Source organism: Anolis carolinensis, unplaced genomic scaffold (assembly GCF_035594765.1).
Source record: "Anolis carolinensis isolate JA03-04 unplaced genomic scaffold, rAnoCar3.1.pri scaffold_11, whole genome shotgun sequence".
In the NCBI taxonomy this organism is placed as follows: Eukaryota; Metazoa; Chordata; class Lepidosauria; order Squamata; family Dactyloidae; genus Anolis; species Anolis carolinensis.
In genome coordinates this window covers 15,610,227-15,631,662 of record NW_026943822.1, presented here as the reverse complement: position 1 = coordinate 15,631,662, position 21,436 = coordinate 15,610,227, and the positions used below count along the sequence as shown (strand labels likewise).

General features: G+C 38.9%; 1 protein-coding gene across 1 annotated transcript in view; it reads right to left on the bottom strand.

Moving 5' to 3' along the window:
* The window catches only part of fbn1 (fibrillin 1), a 245,076-nt gene that overhangs the window by 117,178 nt on the left and 106,462 nt on the right, over nucleotides 1-21,436 (bottom strand). Inside the window, exons 10-15 of the mRNA XM_062963593.1 lie at nucleotides 18,053-18,211; nucleotides 15,165-15,335; nucleotides 12,242-12,391; nucleotides 11,655-11,774; nucleotides 8,789-8,914; nucleotides 3,385-3,507 (exon numbers count right to left, since the gene is read on the bottom strand). Of these exons, the coding sequence (XP_062819663.1) occupies nucleotides 3,385-3,507; nucleotides 8,789-8,914; nucleotides 11,655-11,774; nucleotides 12,242-12,391; nucleotides 15,165-15,335; nucleotides 18,053-18,211 (849 nt within the window). The remainder of the gene's footprint in view (nucleotides 1-3,384; nucleotides 3,508-8,788; nucleotides 8,915-11,654; nucleotides 11,775-12,241; nucleotides 12,392-15,164; nucleotides 15,336-18,052; nucleotides 18,212-21,436) is intronic.

Sequence of the window (21,436 nt, the reverse complement as noted above, 5' to 3'; positions counted from 1 at the left end):
ATATATATAAAAGGGTAATGAAATTTCGGCCTAGGACAAAACAACAAAACTACACATCCCAGAAACACTAAACTTGGCAGCACAACCCCTTATCCATGCCTCTACATTCATACAACAAAAAGAAAAGAAAAATAAAGTCCTAATTAGAGGTTTGTATCCAATTGCTGCCAGTTGAAAGGCTAAGCTCCGCCCATTTGGTGTCCTAGCAACCCACTCAGCCCAGGGGACAGGCAGAGTTAGGCCTCACTTAGGCCTCTTCCACACTGCCTATAAAATACAGATTATCAGATTTTAACTGGATTACAGTATATGGCAGTGTAGACTCAAGGCCCTTCCACACAGCTATATAACCCATTTATAATCTTATATTATCTGCTTTGAACTGGATTATCTTGATCCCAAATTGCCATATAATTCACTTCAGTGTGCATTTTATACAGCTGTGTAGAAGGGGCCTCATATAATCCAGTTCTAAGCAGATAATATAAGATTATAAATATAATATGTAATAATTACTGTGATATAATAATACAGAACAATATAATCTCTAAAATCAGGACAGTAAATAAAGAACAACACTCTGAAAGCATAAGCCACAGCAACGCGTGGCCGGGCAAAGCTAGTACAACAATAAAATGATAAAACAATTGATTCCAACAGTAAAACATCAATATCAATAAAACCATCATAGTAGTCAACATATAGCATAAAATATTAAAAGCAGAAGAGTAAAACAAGGATTGCTTTTAATATGTGCATCTGACCTTCCAAGCTATTGTTTCTCGGGATATGGAGACATATGCTTCATTCGCTTCTGACACAATAATAAAACCCATTGGCAGAGATGGGTAGAAGTGGGATTTTTTTTCCAGCAATTGTGATGGTACTTTTGCTCTTCAGCAAATCATGTCCTCCAATATGTCCAGAACTCTAAAACTAAGCAAGAGCAACCACCCTATGCCAATTTTTTTTCAAACTTTCTATTCTTAAAGAAATTGTGTCTCGGCAGGAAGCAAAGGCATTTTTTTTTTGTCCCGATATGGTTATAAGGCTTATTTCTGCCACCCACCCGTCCAGGGGAAAATTGAGAATTAAAGAAAGGAATGAATTTAAAATATTGTGTGGGAGGATATGTACCATTTCACAATGTAATCACTTCATGACAGCTCTCCTGGATATACACAACGGGCAGCGTGTGACATTTTCTCCTTTTCACCCCTCGGCCTTAAAAGGGCAAATGGAGAGCAAAACACCCCCGCGTTTTACTCAGCTTGTGTTGCTTGGCACAAAACACAGCCTCGGTGGTCCAGGCACTAGTTTGCTAATTGTGTTTCAAAATAAATACCATTGTAAGACTATATCCATGGCACACGAGCATCCAGTCGTCGGAAAGGTGAACAATATTAATCAACGTGTTTTCAACTTTCAAATTATTCAATTAAGAAAATAAAGGTTGTACCGAAATATGGACAACAAATGTTGGAAATGTAAGACTAATGAAGGTACATTCTTCCATTTATGGTGGACATGTAAAAAGACATCAGATTTCTGGAAGAACATCCATGCCGAATGCCAATTTTTTTTAAAAAAATCTTTCCCTATGAAGCCGGAATACTACCTATTGGGTATGTTTGATTTGGGATTATTTGCAGATCGAAATATGGATAAACTATTTACTTTTTAAACAACAGCAGCGAGAATAGTCTTTGCCAAAAGCTGGAAGCTGGAAACTACTCCTGATATGGAAGATTTGATTATCAAAATTATGGACATAAAAGACATGGACAAATTAACATTTTTATTAAAAGAAAACAGCGGCAGTGGATTGAAAAAGACTGATTGGTCATTTTTAGAAAATTATCTTAAGAAATACTAAAGATATAAGCGGGAAAGATTTTACATTTAGTTTCTATAATGATTTTGACAAGTTGCTGTTTTACAGGAATAGTAAGAGCGGAAGTCGTCGAATACCCTTTTCCTGACTGTGTGCGAGGTTTTTAAAAAAAATCTTTTTTCTTTTCTATTGTATTTCATACTTTCCTATACATTTATTGTTCCCCCACTTTCATGTAAATATAAAGTCTGCTTTAATATGCTCTTTCTATTTTTCTTTTTTTGTTCTCTTTTCCTACTTTCCTATATTTTATATTGTTCCCCCACTTTTTTTTGAAAAATATTTCCTGTTGTTTAATAAAAAAATATATTAAAAAAAAGAAAATAAAGGTTGCAGATGCTGAACTCGAGGACCAAAACAGAGGAAACACTAAGAAAGTTGGCTTGTTAGTACAAAACGTTTCTCAAAGGTGCTGAAATCAAATGAGCCCCACACATTTCCAGACTTAAAATGATCAAACTTTGTGTTTGTTCTCAATACGTTCTGATCCAGAACTTGAATAAAGTTACTTTTTATAAACTCTGTCCTGAGGCTCAGACCGGAACACATTTATACCCTTTTCTCTTTGAGAGCACAACTTTCTACAAGCATTGAAAGGCATAAGAAGGGGAGATGCGCTAAAATAAAACCAATTCCAGCTTTCAGCAGAACTTAACTTATTGCTGTGTTTCTCAGGTGTTTTATAATCATTGTGATTTTTTAATGCCTTTTAAATGTATTTGTGTGTTTTTGTATTTGATATTATTGTATGTTGGTTTTATATCTGTAAGCCGCCCTGAGTCCTTCTGGGGAGATGGTGGCGGGGTACAAAAATAAAATTATTATATATTATTATTATTATTATTATTATTATTATTATTATTATTATTATTATTATTATTTGCTGTAGTCAAAACGTTTGCTATTTTGGAAAGTCTCCAAAACACCTTCAATGCACTGAAGCAATGTTTCCCTGATACTACAAACACCTGTTTGGAAGACTACTTCCTTCTAGTTGGCCCTGACTATCACCAGGGAGTCTATATGCTATGAATCCAAATCCAGATTGTTAGTCTAAACTAAAGCAGTTACATTAAACCAATTGCTGAATGATAAATGAACTTTTATTAATTTTTATTATTTATTTTACGGAGCACCTGCTGTTAGCTCCAGCTTATGGCAACCTAGCAGTTCGAAAACATGCAAATGTGGGTAGATCAATAGGTACCACTCCGGTGGGAAGGTAATGGTGCTCCATGAAGTCATGCCAGCCACATGACCTTGGAGGTGTCTACGGACAACGCCGGCTCTTCTGCTTAGAAATGGAGATGAGCACCAACCCCCAGAGTCGGACACTACTGGACTTAACGTCAGGGGAAAACCTTTACCTTTATCTTTTATTTTACGTTCCAGACTAATTTGAGCAGCAAATTGTTATACTCAAAGGATTACATGCTTCAGCAGTAATATGTAACATATAATGCCCTGTAACATATGCAGTTGGATCTCACCTCTGCAGTAACGTCCATCCGACGCTAACTGAAAACCAGGTTTGCAGATACACTTAAAACTCCCGTCTTCGTTGATGCACATGCCGTTAAGACACATATTCCGTATGCTGCATTCATCCATATCTACAAGGTTTGGCACAAAACAGAAATCCATCAGGAAGGTATCCCACAAAATCTATATATATAAAAGGGTAATGAAATTTCAGCCTAGGACAAAACAACAAAACTGCACATCCCAGAAACACTAAACTTGGCAGCACAACCCCTCATCCATGCCTCTACGTTCATACAACAAAAAGAAAAGAAAAATAAAGTCCTAATTAGAGGGAGAGGAATCATTGTTTTTATCCAATTGCTGCCAGTTAGAAGGCTAAGCTCCGCCTACTTGGTCTCCTAGCAACCCACTCAGCCCAGGGGACAGGCAGAGTTAGGCCTCACTTAGGCCTCTTCCACACTGCCTATAAAATACAGATTATCTGATTTTAACTGGATTATATGGCAGTGTAGACTCAAGGCCCTTCCACACAGCTATATAACCCATTTATAATGGACTTAATGTCAGGAGAAAACCTTTACCCTTTACTTAAACTACCACCAATTCTTCAATACTTTATTTCCCATACCACCAGACTTTGCCACAGCAACGTGTGGCCGGGAAAAGCTAGTACTTCAGATAATCTTTTTTGCTCCAATATCTGGAACTGAAAGTTATTTCCATGCTTTAAAGTAACTATGTAGCTAGCATAAAGGATTGCATAGAGCCTAAAGATCATAAAGGCATCAAATCTGGTCTGATATTGAAAGCAAAGTCACCCCTGGTTAGTATTTCATGGAAGACCAACTGGCGCAGAAGGTTATATTTCAAAGGAAGGAATTGGAACAAGCATCTGATAATTCTCTGCCTAAGAAAACCCCATGAAATCTTCTATAGCTGGTTAGCTATAGAAGATCTTGCCAAATTGTGGGCGGGGTGAGCTCCTGCCATCAGCCTAGCTTCTGCCTACATAGCCGTTTGAAAACAGCAATGTGAGTAGATAAATAGGTACTGCTTTAGCAGAGAGGCACCCCTGAAAAACCTGCCAGCGACTCGATCAACAGGCTCCTCGGCATGGAAGAATGGAACAACAACACCTCCCCATGGCTGAGTCGAATACAGCCTACAGATGCCAGAAATGAAAGCGGGAAAACTTGCCTCTGTTTACGTATTGTCTGTCTTTGTCAATTGCCTGAGCTAGATGATATGGAAATGGCCTGGACTTTTCAACTTATTCCCCATCAAAAGGAGGATGGAATATGGACTCCTGAAGTGTTTGTCTCTGCTAAGGGTTAACAAAATTACAACAACTCCCATTGACCACTAGATCATGACTTTTCAACTATATCCGGGACTAAGATACTCCCCTTAATATTGCAGTTGCCTTGAACTGAAATTATTCTTCTCGACATGGCATGTTTGCTTTTCCCTTGCATTCTAAATCCGACTCAAATATTTTTCGGAAATGTATATCTATCCCAAATAGGAATGTTGGCGTTAAATCTTTGCGCTGAATCACTGAGATAATATTCTGCCAGAAAATGTTTCTATGACCAGGACTTTTGAAATTCTTTTTAATGTATGAGCATTGAGCAGAGCATTGGAATTCTCCCAAGGACCTTGGGAAAAGGAATAAAAGAACATCCTTTTTATTCCTTTCAAAGGCTAAGGGTCTGGGAGGTAAAAACATACTGAATTATGTTTACATTTCCTGAAAGAGATAGAAGTCTTTAAGGGCCAGGAAATGTTGCAATAAAATCCCACCAGGCATGTCAGTTACTCAGTATAAAACCCGTAAGTTCAAAGATGCTGCATGCAATTAGAATAGTTTTATCAGAAGCAACTTATCCCATGATGGAAACCATCCATAGCAGAATGTCGTTGTGGAATTCAACCCCACACTGCCCAAGTCTGCAGTCCTCAATGAGGAGTAGTTAGTATAGAATAGGCTGTTTCCTGAATCACAATTGGAATGCATCTATTTCTTCTCTCCTCTCTGTTTCTGCTCTCATCCTGATTGGTGGTGTAGAATTGATACTTTCCAAATCCATGCCTTTTGTCTCTGACCAGGGGTCCCCAAACTAAGGCCCGGGGGCCAGATCCGGCCCTCCAAGGCCATTTACCTGGCCCGCGGCCTCCGTTTTATAATATAATATTTTTATATCATTTTAATAATATATTGTATTTACATATAAAATTGATAATAATATTATAATGTTATACAATATAATACTAATACCATATAATAATATTAATTATATGTTATATATTACATATAATATTACAGTATAGTGCAGGGGTCCCCAAACTAAGGCCTGGGGGCCGGATGCAGCCCTCCAAGGTCATTTACCTGGCACCCGCCCTCAGTTTTATAATATAATATTTTATATCATTTTAAATAATATAATATATTGTATGTACATATAATATTGATAATAATATTATGTTATACAATATAATATTAATAATGATACCATATCATAATATTAATTATATGTTGTATATTACATATAATATTACAGTATAGTGGTATCGTTCAATATGGTAATATATAATGCTAATATTGTGCTATGCTAATAATATAATATATTGTATGTACATACAGCTGCTCTGAGTCCCCTTCAGGGTGAGAAGGGCAGGATATAAATGTAATAAATAAATGTAGTAAATAAATAAATAAATAAATAATGTTAGACTTGGACTCGGCCAAAGTCTAAAATGACTTGAAGGCACACAAAAACAACAACAATCCTAATTCACTTGACTATCTCATTGGCCAGAAGCAGGCTCACACTTCCCATTGAAATCCTGATAGGTTTATGCTGGTTACAATTGTTTTCATTTTTAAATATTGTATTGTTCTTGCACTACAAATAAGACATGTGCAGTGTACATAGGAATTTGTCCGTTTTTTTCCCAAATGATAATTCGGCCCCTCCACAGTCTGAAGGATTGTGGACCGGCCCTCTGCTTTAAAAGTTTGGGGACCCCTGGTCTCTGACTTTCTATTTTTACATCTTGGTGTGTGCTGTGTGTATTGAGATCTCTCTTTATTTGTGTACCAAGAGAGATATGTGCTTAGTGATTCTCTTTTGAACCCTGGAAGAGATGGGGTTAGTTAGTGTTGCTCAGACCCAGTTATTTACTATTAAGAAATGCAATCATTTATTTTTGTAAATAAACCTTTTTAATTTTAAAGACAGATCTCTGCATGTATGCTTCCTAAGCTCTAAATCAGGGGTCCCCAAACTAAGGCCCATCGAAGCTATTTATCCGGCCCCCATGGCACAAGGGCAGAAGGGGGTTGGACTAAATGACCCAAGGGGTCTCTTCTTCTCTTACAACCCTTATTATTATTATTATTATTATTATTATTATTATTATTATTATTATTATTATATTGTATGACACAGCAAACAAGATAGATATGCTGGATTTTGTATCACAAAATCACATTATTATTATTATTATTATTATTATTATTATTATTATTATTATTATTATTAACATTGAGGCTGGGTGGCCATCTGTCAGGGGTGCTTCGCTTGTGCTTTTGGTGCACAAAGGCAAAAGGGGGTTGGACTCAATGGCCCAAAGGGTCTCTTCCAACCCTCATTATTATTATTATTATTATTATTATTATTATTATTATTATTATTATTATTATTATTAACATTGAGGCTGGGTGGCCATCTGTCAGGGGTGCTTTGCTTGTGCTTTTGGTGCACAAAGGCAAAAGGGGGTTGGACTTAATGGCCCCGGGGGTTCTCTTCCAACCCTCTTTATTATTAATAATAATAATAATAATAATAATAATAATAATAATAATAATAATAATAATAAACATTGAGGCTGGGTGGCCATCTGTCAGGGGTGCTTTGCTTGTGCTTTCGGTGCACAAAGGCAGAAGGAGATTGGACTCAATGGCAAAAAGGGTCTCTTCCAACACTCTTTTTTATTGTTGTTGTTGTTGTTATTATTATTATTGCTCGGTGGCCAACTATAGTCTGGCCCTCCAATTGTCCGAAGTATCGTGAACCGGCCCCCTGTTTAAAAAGTTTGGGGACCCCTGGTCTAAATCTTTTATAGCCACATGGAACTTCACGCTCTGCTTGCTGTGAGCTGAATGCTCAACCTTAAGTATCCTGCTTTTGCATATTTTGGATGATCTGCTGTTTTGGGGTAGTTTTCCCTCCTAACACCCAGAAAATCCTAACAATAGTGATGTGCTATTTGTCAAAGATATAATGGGACTCTAACTGGTCACACAAGATTGTTTCCTTGCCATCAAAAGTACTTATGACTGCCATTATTCAAGCCATGAAAATCTCATGCTGATTATCCTAAACACGTCAGCTCATGATTTTAACTATAATGATGATGATGATGATGATGAGGATGATGATGTTTGACCAAAGCAGCGGAGGAGCCATTGCTGTATGGAGCTACTGTATTTTATCACATAACTAGCTTGGGGACCCAGTGATGCCCGGGTCATTTGAGAATGGTATTATTTGTCTTTTAATGTTATGTATTCTGTTTGGAGTGGGTGAACTACAATTCCCAGAATCGTGGCTGAATCCTTCCCAAACCCTGCCAGTATTATAAGTTGGCCATTTTGGGCCTTATAAGAGATATGTAGACAGAAAATATATATTATAAGGCCCAAAATGGCCAACTTATAATACTGGCAGGGTTTGGGAAGGATTCAGCCACGATTCTGGGAATTGTAGTTCACCCACTCCAAACAGAATACATAACATTAAAAGACAAATAATACCATTCTCAAATGACCCGGGCATCACTGGGTCCCCAAGCTAGTTATGTGATAAATGTGATATATATATTCTGTCTACATATCTCTTATAAGGCCCAAAATGGCCAACTGTCTACATATCTCTTATAAGGGATTGAGATAACCTCCAGTTAGGTAGTAAAACCAAATTACTCTTACAAAATGATGCAGGTCTATGAAGCGTATCACCAACATGAAATGTTTGGAAAGTTCTGAGCTAGAGTATATCAGGTGATAGTCCTTAACACTTATAAAAGCTTCCAAATGTGTCTAGTTCACTGGTTTGAAAAACTGGGAGTTTTCTTTTCTGCTATCCATCCACCACTTACACAAGATTCAAGTTGAATAACTATTTATAGTTCATCCCTTTTGGACTCTTCCTTACATCACTATCTGAAATTGGAAAGAGCATATAAGGGCCCTATTTTGAGCTATGGAGTGAAAGACTCCATATTAACTCACGATTAAGCTTCGTTCTGGGCATGTGAGAGAGAACCACATGCATATACACACTCACACAAAGGCAGTTGTACAAACGGAGGGAAAAGTATTCATAGAGATCAGACAATCCTGACCTTCACAGTTCTTCCCATCAGCTGTCACATGAAAACCAGCATTGCAAACACAGTGGAAACTGCCGTCGGTGTTAATGCATCTCCCGTTGTTACATATCCGGCCGTTCTGCAAGCATTCATCAATATCTAGAAGTAAACAAAGCGGAGATATTTATCTAATAAATGTCGTTATTGTCATCAAAACGTGCACTATTTTGCTACCGTGGACTTAATTGCTTGAAAATTATGAAATTAATTTGTTCTTTTGAACTCCATCTATATATATAAATGAGTGATGGCATCACGGCGACCCACAAAACAACAAAACTACAGGCCCCCCAACCTCAAAAGTTGACAACACAACCCATCATCCATGCCTCTAGGTTGATACAACAAAAAGCAAAGAAAAATAAAGTCCTAATTAGAGAGAGAGAAATAATTGTTTTTATCCGATTGCTGCCACTTAGAAGGCTAAGCTCCGCCCACTTGGTCTCCTAGCAACCCACTCAGCCCAGTGTTAATAAAAGAATAAAAAATAAAATAAATACAAATAATACAATAAAAATAATTAAAAACACTAAAAAAATTAATACAATAAAATACTATAACAAAATAACTAAAAATAATACATCAAAATAATAAAATATAATAAATAAAAAAGATAACTTACAATAAAATTAATTAAAAAAATACAAATAACGTCAAATAAAAATTCCACAACAACTTTTAACCAATACCACCACCACTTTGCCACAGCAATGCGTGGCTGGGCACAGCTAGTACTTTATAGTTGTGAGACTATAAGAGTTAGAGCCTAACACACGTGGAGGGCAGCGGGTTCAAGTATATTATCTTAAATTATTACTATGGTTATTATTATATTTATACGCCACTTTTTCTCTCAAATGGGCAGTTCTGCAGTGCAACTTTCTGCCCCGGAGTGTGGTGAAGGCGCCTTCTTTGGAGGCTTTGAATCAGAAGCTGGATGGCCATCTGTCGGGAGTGCTTTGAATGTGATTTTCCTGCCTTTTGGTAGGGGGTTGGCCCACGAGGTCTCTTCCAACTCTATGATTCTTACGAGAGGTAAAACACATAAAGAAAAATGTTGCTGTTGCTGTTTGAGTCTTGCACTTTTTCCTTCTCTTTCTGACCATTGCATTTCCATTCGTTGTGGCTATGAGTCTATTTCTGGCTCATCTGCTGAATATTCCACTGCAAAATAGCTTGCCTGGCTGCTATTCCTTTTCCTACAGCAAACACTCCAACTCCAGACCCATAGCATATTCTCTCTTGGCAAAAGAGTGTATCATTGTTGAGCCTCTCTCCGTCACTGGCGGCCAACAACGCTTAAGACTTATTTTCTCTAGGCTTTGTCTTTTAATTCTTTGTTTCTCTTTCAGATCTCCTTAATCCCGAAGAGATTCCTAAATCTGTGCTTTCTCTCTGCAAGTCTTTATTATAATATTTTTTGAGGTATTCCTAATTACAACTTCAAGCTTGATACATAAAATCAACAGGAGATGACAGCTCCATCCTGACTTGACTGCATGACTGCCCTTGCTTACCAACCAAGCAAACAACACAAAACACAGGAGGGTTTTGTGTTATCCTTCCTGAAATGGCAGGAAATCCATTTGTTTTAAAGCAAGGAAACAAGTACAGTAGAGTCTCACTTATCCAACACTCTCTTATCCAACGTTCTGGATTATCCAACACATTTTATAGTCAATGTTTTCAATACATCGTGATATTTTGGTGCTAAATTCGTAAATACAGTAATTACTACATAGCATTACTGCGTACTGAACTACTTTTTCTGTCAAATTTGTTGTATAACATGATGTTTTGGTGCTTAATTTGTAAAATCATAACCTAATTTGATGTTTAATAGGCTTTTCCTTAATCTCTCATTATTATCCAACATATTCGCTTATCCAACATTCTGCTGGCCCGTTTATGTTGGATAAGTGAGACTCTACTGTAACAGCAAAGGTTCTTTCAATCCCTAGTTAAGAGTGATCTGAAGGTGGAAGCTCCCATTTAGCAGAACTCCCTTGCAAAGGAAACAACGTTAATGTTGCTCTTGGTTGTTGATATTTTGTTGTTGTTTAACAGACCATTTATGTATTTCATTGCTGGCTCTGTGTACTTTGGTTACATGGTTTTTATTTGTCAATATTGTTAGAATTGTGCTACTGTTGCATGTCTCTTGGGCAACTACTACTGTTTTGCTTGCACTTCAATGATGGAGATCGAAAGCATTGTGTCACTGAAGGACAGCCAGAAACGTAGTGGCATGATCCTTGCCATTTCTCCATCTGTTTCACAGCAAACACACTCACTGGTTTGTGATCCGGCTTTCACCTCATTTGATGGCCATTTTATTCATATTTTATATATGGGACATGGGGCATCCACAGGTTTGGGCATCCATTGTGTCCTCTGAAGGCAATGCTCCAAAGGTACGGAGCAAATATTTCTTTGCAAATATTTATCTACCTAAATAAAGCAAGGAGCCTCTAGTTGCGCAGCGGGTTAAAACACTGAGCTTCTGAACTTGCTGACCAAAAGGCCGGCAGTTCGAATCCAGGGAGCAGCATGAGCTCCCGCTGTTAGCCCCAGCTTCTGCCAACCTAGCAGTTCAAAAACATGCAAATATGAGTAGATCAATAGGTACCACTCCAGCGAAAAGGTAGCAGTGCTCCATGGAGTCATGCTGGCCACATGACCTTGGACGTGTCTACGGACAACGTCGGCTCTTCGGCTTAGAAATGGAGATGAGTACTAACCCTCAGAATCGGACACGACTGGACTTAATGTCAGGGGAAAACCTTCACCTTAAATAAATCTATGACAGTGTATTTATTTACACATAACTTCATTATACCTCGGCATTCTGTCCTCATTAGGGTGCTTTGATACCCAGGACGGCACTGGCATATATAGGATCCTTGTGTGTTTACGCAGTCTCCACCGATACAGGGATTCCTCTCACATTCATCAACATCTGAAAGATACAGAGAGTCATTTCATCACCAATTATTTTCAGGTTTGGAAATATATCTTAATAAGTACCTTTACATATGAAGACAAACTTTAAATAAACTAGTGTCACATATTGAACAGGCTGTGTTATGCATCAATTCCTACTGCAAAATTCCACACTCTGAATTCAGAATATAGCTGCAGTGGTTTTTTTTGCTCCTAGACGAATGACCTCCAAATCAATTAAAGCTATAGAAATCTTCCGCAACTGACTGCTTTCAAATCTAATCAGTATTGATCAGTTCCATTACTATATCCCCTTCCACCATGATCATCAATATTTCCAACTTTCTGGAACAGAAAAGTAGTCTTGTTTTATGGGTAACTGGTAGAAACTGTAGAAACATCAATCTATTGTCCCTTATGGTAAAGTTATATGCTAAACACTTATTTTTTAAAAGTATTTGAAAAAAGACAAAAGCCACATACCAATGCATTCTCCTCTAAGATCCAGTTCAAATCCTTTCTTACATTCGCAGCGATAACTTCCAGGAGTTGGGACACAACGTCCGTTAATGCAAAGATTTTGGTATAACTGGCAGATGTTGGCTTGAGGTCGAGTCACATTAACGGGTAACACTGAAATAAAATATTGATGCAGTTTGTGTGTTAGCTATAATCGAAATTATAACTAAGCTACTAAAGTTTACATTTAGTAGCTGTTTTAAATAAATATTGTTCTTCATTAAGAGCCCACAAACTAGTAAAAGAGTCAGCCAAATTCATCTTTTAAAGAAAGGGATTAAATACATGATTATATACAATCTATATATATAAAAGGAGAATGGCATCGCTCCACCAGGCAAAACAACAAAACTAAAGGCCCCCCAACCTAGAAAATTGACAACACAACCCCTCATCCACGTCTCTACGTTCTTACAAACAAATAACACATCCCTAACCTCCATGGGGCCAAAAAACCCCAAAAAACCGGAATGCACCCCTTTGTGACCCACCTTGATTGACACTAAACAGCCTTGCAGCTTCAAAGCCAGGCTGCCTCCTAGGCCACAGCAAAAAAACCAACAAAAAAAACAAAAAAAAAACCCAAACAAAAAACACCACTTCAGTGTGAATTTTAAACCATTGTGTAGAAGGGCCTCATATAATCCTGTTCCAGGCAAATCATATAAGATTATCAATATAATGTACTAGCTGTGCCCGGCCACGCGTTGCTGTGGCTGAGTCTGGTGGTGTTGGTCAGTCTACATTAGGTTGTATTTATGCTGTGACCTCCACCTTCTTTATACTCACATTAGTAGTAGTATTTGAAGTCTGTTACCTTCTTCAATTTTTGTGTTGATTGATAATTGCTTGAGATCCCTGTTGTCTTCGGTTTGTTGTTAGTTGTAATGTCTGATTCTGCTGAGTGTGGTTTATATTTTTATTGTGGTACAATAGTCTTTTTTTTGTTTTGCCTGTGTAGGTGTTTATTATTATTGTTGTTGTAGTGGTCATGAAGGTTGGATAAGTTAGATGCTACTGTATTGTGTTTTGGAGGCCCAGTGTAGCACTGACTGGCCTCTCAGCCTCAGTGCCTGGCTGTTTCTTGCCTGTGATGGTGTTGATTCTTGTTGTTGTTGTTGTCATTGTTATTATTGTAATTGTTTTTTTGGAGTCCAAGTGTGAATGTAGGGATTGGGGAGGTGGATGAGTTGTGTTGTCAAATTTTGTATTTGTTATAGTCACAATGCGTTGTCAGTTTTGTGGGTCCGGATTGTGGTTTTGTGGTGTGGTTGTATTGTTACAACTGAGAGGCAAGGCTTTTGCATTGTTTTGCCAAGTTTTGTATTTCTGGGGCGTTTAGTTGTGTTGTTATAGTCATGATGCGTTGTTGTGAGTTTTGTGGGTCCGGATTGTGGTTTTGTGTTGTGGTTGTGTTCATACAACTGGGAGGCAAGGCTTTTGCATTGTGTTGTCAAATTTTGTATTTCTGGGGCGTTTAGTTGTGTTATAGTCACAATGCATTGTTGTGAGTTTTGTGGGTCCGGATTGTGGTTTTGTGGTGTAGTTGTGTTGTTACAACCGGGAGGCAAGGTTTTTGCGTTGTGTTGTCAAGTTTTATATTTCCGGGGCATTTAGTTGTGTGCCAAGTTTCGTATTTCTGGGACATTTAGTTGTGTTGTTATAGTCACGATGCATCGTTGTGAGTTTTGTGGGTCCGGATTGTAGTTTTGTGGTGTGGTTGTGTTGTTACAACCGGGAGGCAAGGCTTTTGCATTGTGTTGTCAAGTTTTATATTTCTGGGGCGTTTAGTTGTGTGCCAAGTTTCGTATTTCTGGGGCGTTTAGTTGTGTTGTTATAGTCACGATGCGTTGTTGTGAGTTTTATGGGTCCGGATTGTGGTTTTGTGGTGTGGTTGTGTTGTTACAACCTGGAGGGAAGGCTTTTGCGTTGCGTTGCCAAGTTTCATATTTCTGGGGCGTTTAGTTGTGTTGTTATAGTCACGATGCGTTGTTGTGAGTTTTGTGGGCCCTGTGTGGTTTTGTGGTGTGGTTGTGTTGTTACAACTGGGAGGCAAGGCTTTTGCATTGTGTTGCCAAGTTTTGTATTTCCGGGGCGTTTAGTTGTGTTGTTATCGCATGATGCGTTGTTGTGAGTTTTGTGGGTCTGGATTGTGGTTTTGTGGTGTGGTTGTGTTGTTGTAACCTGGAGGCAAGCCTTTTGCATTGTGTTGCCAAATTTCGTATGTCTGGGATGTTTAGTTTTGTTGTTATAGTCACTGCGCAAACAACTTTATCATTTTATATATATAGATAATAATTACTGTGCTCTAATAACAATACACAACAACATAATCTCTAAAATCACGACACTAAATAAACAACAACACTCAGAACACAGGGGAATTCCACACAGGAAACAACCAGGCCCAGCTAACACCTCCCAACAAAGGATTCCCTCACGCAGAAAGCAGCCAGGCTTGGAAGCTACAAGACCATTCAACGCTAAACAACTTAAATAATCACACCCAGCTAACACGTCCCAGTAAAGGATTCTTCCAAGTACTAACCAGGCAGACCTTGAAGCGGCAGGCCTATTCAATGCTAATCAAGGAGATCCATGGCAACACCTGCCTCAACCAGACAACAGTTCTTTCTACCACACTGCACGTTATTCCACACATATATCAACCCCTTTGTGGCCCACCTTCATTAACACTGAACAGCCTTGCAGCTTCAAGGTCAGGCTTTGTAAACCACGAGGCTACTCCATCTCATTCAACCTGGCCTAGCAAGGATACCCTATGTAGAAAACGGCCAGGCTTTGAAGCAGCGAGGCTATTCACTGCAATTCCAATTGGCCACAGCAACGCGTGGCAGGGCACAGCTAGTTTTAATATAGTTTTTACCTGGCGCCGGCATTGGTCTACGAGACGGTACAACGACGTCTGGAGGAAAGACGGGTGGAGGATAGACATCAGGTGGGAAGACGGGAGGAAGAGGAGGAAGGCCCGGGATGCTGGGCACGTCTGGCCTTGCAGGCAAAAGGCTGGCAACCACGCATAGTTTCCGGAATTCCTCTGAAAAGAAAAGGCAACATTACCAAAGGAGAACTGACTTGCCACTTCATTATGCTAACTTTATAGTCCACTTGGGACTTACGACAGTGATTATGAAATAGCTGTCAAGCAGAGTTATTCATGCACGCTATTAAGTAGTCTAAGTAGAACCATCTGTGAAGTCTGTGGCTGAAAAGGCATCTATTACTCAGCGTCAGGTACTCTCCAAATGTTTTCCCAAGTTGGATTGGCCAGAATAACTTCAGCCCCTGGTGCTGCAATGGGTTAAACCCTTGTGTCGGCCGGACTGCTGACTTGAAGGTTGCCAGTTCGAATTCAGGGAGAGCGTGGATGAGCTTCCTCTGTCAGTTCCAGCTCCCACAAGGATGGTAAAACATCAAAAATCCAGGCATCCCCTGGGCAACGTCCTTGCAGACGGCCAATTCTTGCAGTTTCTCAAGGCGCTCCTGACATGGAAAAAAAATCTAATGCCTTCCATCAAAGACTAGAAGAAGCATGAAGGTCCACTGCCAGAGATCTGAGGATCAAGACTCTCCGTAAAGGAGGGTGCAATGGCAACCCTTCAGGCACTACATCAGTGATTCTCAATCTGGGGTCCCCATATGTTTTTGGCCTACAACTCCCAGAAATCCCAGCCAGTTTACCAGTTGTTAGGAATTCCGGGGCCGGGCTGTGGTGCAGGCTGGTAAACAGCTGCTGTAATAAATCACTCTGATCATGAGGTCATGAGTTTGAGGCCAGCCCGTGGCGGGGTGAGCACCTGTCAATTAAAAATAAAATATAACCCCTGCTCGTTGCTGACCTAGCAACCCGAAAGATAGTTGAATCTATCAAGTAGGAAATAAGGTACCACTTATAAAAGTGGTGAGGCAAGTTTAACTAATTTACAACATTGGAATGAGGAAGTGCCATCAGAGTGGATGATGAAGCAGCTGCTCCCCCCGTGGCCAGAATCGAACATCCCCTCAGGAGAAGGTTAAATTGCCTCTGCGTCTGTCTGTCTGTTGTCTCTGTCTCGGTTTGATGTGTTTATGGGCATTGAATGTTTGCCCTATACGTACATAATGTGATCCGCCCTAAGTCCCCTTCGGGGTGAGAAGGGCGGAATATAAATACTGTAAATAAATAAGTGAATAAATTTCTGGGAATTGAAGGCCAAAAACATCTGGGAAGCCCAGGTTAAGAACCACTGCACCACATAAAAGCATGGGTAGCCCCTCTGTAGCCTTTGATTCACCATTCCTTATGGCATTTGCCTTCCCAACCTACAGATTGCTGTATAGAAAAGACTGGGTACTTTGAATGCAGGGTTTGCTTTAATTTGTGGATCTGTTCAATCATGGGAAGCAGATGTGTGTGTGTAGGGCAGTATTCCTTATCACAAACCGGACACATTAATTTTGGACTATCACTCCCTGAAAGATGCAACCTCCATAACCACTTGTCATGCTGATTGGGGGGAAAATTGCAGACCAGAAAGTGATGTTATCCAAGTAAATGAGAGATGAGATATTGCCATGGTCAGCAATGTTCAATATATCAGTCACACTTGCAATGTAGGATGGAGAAAAAGGACCAGCATGAGCCAACTGAAGCATTTTTAATAGTTACTAGAGCCAGATGAGGGATCCATGGGGCTCTTTGAATCGTTCTCTCTTTTGTGGAGAGTCTGACATGGTCTCCAGTTATCAGGAGAAGGGGAACAAAGCTATTTTAAAACAAAATATTAAATTATCACAGGAAAATATCATGGTTAAGGAAACAGAATCAAGTATTGCTGCTAAGCAGTGTTTAGTAACAGTGCTAAGTGTGTCTTTTTGGAGGTAAATAGCACTGGAACTGGTGGGTCTTACTTCTAAGGAAATGTACTTAGGATTAGAATTAGGTTTGTGTTATTTAAGTATCTGCTTTAATGTTTAGGTAGACTGAAGGATTTGACTGAAAGGCCATTTTCTGATCAGATCACAGAATTGAGAGACAACTGTGTTTACAGTTTCCTTATTCTGTCGAAAGAGAAGGCAACGTAGATTGCAAGCAAGCTATACATTTTTGTTTTTAGCAGCATTAAAGCTTTGTTTTCAGTTACCATCCGGGGTCCCTATTTATTATTATTTAAACAATATTGAAAATCCTATTTTTTCCCCCTTGAAAAATAATAGCCGCCCATCTTTACGCAATGGCTTCTGTATGGTTTTATTACCTTACAATATATATATATATATATTCTGTTTTCTAAACCAGTGAGGTTTGAGAAGAAAGGACTACCTCTGGGACAGGAAAAACAATTTAAAAACAACAACAAACAAACCAAACCAAACACCCCCACCCCCAAAATCCCATAGAAAGTGCTATGGAACCGAATGCATTTACAAACATAACATTTTTTCCAAGTTATACCTTGTTTAAAATACAAAGTTTTTTTAAAAAAAAATTAAAAAAGAATAAAACAGTAATAACACGGCCAATTTATTACGTAAAGACTTGCTGTGTATAAATTATTCCTAAAGAAAATTCCTGTGTTTATATTAAAATGAATCAGTAGATGATGAAATAAAAAATTGATCATTTTTCAGTTTTGCATACAAACCCCTCCAAAATAGTTTCTCAACCCATCAAGCAAGTTTTTTCATAAGGTTCCAAAAGAGTCTCTGCCCCGCAAAAAATTTACAACAGTTCTGTGCTTAATTGTTTCTACTGGTTTGCAACCAATTCCATACCAGTGGCACGGATGGGACACATTTCCGGGGCACTCGTTGCTCCAGGAGACCAGCACCGTCCGGAGTCACAACAGCACTGCATTCTGGTCAAGACTTGTTGGAGCTGGTTGCCGCAACGGCCGTTGGTGAGGGATGAAAAGCAGTATCCGGGACGTACATCTGTAACAAGAGGAAATGGACACTGAAGCTTCTGAAATGGATGCTTCGCTTTTCTAAGATCTACAGAGATACTCGCAGGAACACCTCAGCAAGCAAGAGTCCAAAAGTGGCAGGCTAAAACCCTGAATCTCAATTTGTGGCTGATACTTTTGACATATAGATCTTTTCCAATGGTACCAGAACAGGTCAGTAACTTGCTAAATATTCAATACTGGACACGTTTCATTTCTGAAATGCCTTGAATCTTTACCATTCTTCTATCTCCACTTGTTTTATCAAATCACAAAGTTCTACTCAATGAAAACTTTACCTTGCAATACTGGGCTTTATGAGAATATGTTGTCAAAGGCTTTCATGGCCAGAATCACTGGGTTGCTATGAGTTTTCCGGGCTGTATGGCCATGTTTGTTAGATAACTTACATCTGCTCATCATAACAGATTTGGGAAAAATGAAAATATTTTCCCATTCAAATGGTCGAGTAGCATGACACTGGTTTGCAGTGGACAACATCTGGACAGGCCACATTCCCAAGCCACACTCAATGCTCCAGGTATTTTAATCCAGCAATGAGTTACTAGAACAGATTGTGACAAGCGTTGTGTCCAGACTGGAAACTTGCGGTACTACCAATAAAAAAGACATTATGTATGTGGCTATTTCAACCTTCCATCAAAAACAGATTATCTTCAAAAAGCAGGAGAAACAAGTGATGGAAAAACAGAAGGGTGCAAATGGAAGACAATGACATCTCCTAGGCCTAGACCCTTCGATGCATGGGATAATAGCACGACATCGTAAAAGCATTGTCTGGGAGCACTATGTGAATAATTTCAATTTATCGTGATTTTAAAGACGCAAAGCAGTAGGATAATCTCAAACTGGAAGCCAATTAAAATTAATGAAATTGATCAAGAAGAGAATAAGAGCACATTGTCTGTTCTTATGCCCTGAACAGCAATGTCTACATCTTCTAGCAACTAAACATTATTTATTTATTTATTTATTTACAGTATTTATATTCCGCCCTTCTCACCCCGAAGGAGACTCAGGGCGGATTATAATGAACACATATATGGCAAACATTCAATGCCAACAGACAAACAACATATATAGATAGACACAGAGGCATTTAACATTTTTTCCAGCTTCATGATTCCAGCCACAGGGGGAGCTGTTGCTTCACTGTCCACTAGTGGCTGTACTTCCTCATTCCTTTCCTCGTGTTTTGCTGGCAGTTTTATGATGTTGTAAATTAGTTAAATTAGCCTCCCGCATAAAGCGTACCTAAATTTCCCTAATTGACAGATGCAACTGTCTTTTGGGGCTGCATAGGTCAACAGCAAGCTGGGCTATTTAATGGTCGGGGGCTTAACCCGACCCGGGTTTCGAAATCATGACCTCTCGGTCAGTAGTGATTTATTGCAGCTGGTTACTAGCCAGCTGCGCCACAGCCTGGCCCAAGTGGTGCAAGTGATTGTTATTTATCTAACTGTTTAAGATAATAATAAAAGTCACTGTGACATAATGGTTAGAAAGACTAATTGGGACTTGAGAGGGGGCCTCAGTAGCACAGCGGGTTAAACCACTAGCTGCAAGAGATCTGCTGACCGGAGGGTTGGCAATTTGAAGCCACAAGTCGGGGTGAGCTCCCGCTGACAGCCCTAGCTTCTGCCAACCTAGCGGCTCGAAAGCATGCAATGTGAGTAGATCAATAGGTATTGCATCAGCGGGTAAGATAAAAAGGCACTCCATGCAGACATGTCCACAACATGATAAAAGTCTATGGACAACAGGCTTCTCATGGAAAAATGGAACAAGAGCACCTCCCCATGGCTGGAGCTGAGTATTGCCACCAGATGCCAGAGATGAAAAGTAAATCTTTACCTTTGTTTGTGTATTGCATGTCGTTGTTCACTGTATTAAAAAGACATTGTATGTTTGTCTTATATGTGTACTGTAATCTGCTCTGAGTCCCCCCAGGGACATAAAGTGGAATATAAATAAAGTGTATTATTATTATTATTATTATTATTATTATTATTATTATTATTATTATTATTATATTATGACACAGCAAACAAGATATATATGCTGGATTTCCTATCACAAAATCACAAGTCAAACACTTCCCAAGTGTCTAGGACTGTGTGATGTATTATTATTATTATTATTATTATTATTATTATTATTATTATTATTATTATTATTATTATTGAGAGTTCTCATGTCACATCCTTCAGAGCAAGAAATGCCCCTCTATCTCCTTCTCTCAGTTTAACCCAGTCTGTGAGGATTTCAAAATCCACACCCAAAAAATGCAGATATAAAACAGATGTATGTTTAAAAAATGTGAAAAGAAGCAGAGGTCAGAAACACATTTGCTTGGCCTTAGCAAAAACCGTTAAAACTGCACTATCCGATTATGCAAATCTTCATTTTCTGCCTAAAGCTGAAGGAGGATGTAAAACAATATGTTTCTTGTGTCTGGGCTCTGTCTCCAAAGCATTCATTTAAGTTTTTTCTCCCATTATTCCTAGTTTCTCTTGCTGCTGTAATAACTGAAATGATACAGGCTGCAGGGCAAGTAAGAACAATACAAATCAATCAGTGCCATTCAAAGTTGTTTACAGAAGTGGTTTGGCTTTCATTCTGAAAATGCACAGACATGCATTGCCCAGAGAATTGTTAAATATTTCCCACTGAAAACTAAGGTTTTTATGGCCAGAATCACTGGGTTGCTGTGAGTTTTCCGGGCTGAATGGCCATGTTCCAGAAACATTCTCTCCTGACGTTTCACCCACATCTGTGGCAGGCATCCTCAGAGGTTGTGAGGTCTGTTGGAAACTAGGCAAGTGGGGTTTATATATTTGTGGAATAATGTCCAGGGTGGGAGAAAAGAACTCTTGTCTGTCTGAGGCACGTGTGAATGTTGCAATTAGTCACCTTGATTAGCACTGAATGGCCTTGCAGCTTCAAAGCCTGGCTGCTTCCTGCCTTGGGATGTGTTAGCTGGCCCTGATTGATGTCAGGATTTGATCAGAGTTGGACAGGCTTATCTTAAATTCGAGCTTTATGTAAATATTCAAAATATTTACATATGTAAATATTTTTACATATTACAAAAAAATTACATATGTAAATTATTACATGTATTATTTTCCTGTATTTATTATTATTAATATTACATGTATTAGTTTACTCTATTATTATTAAAAGGATACGT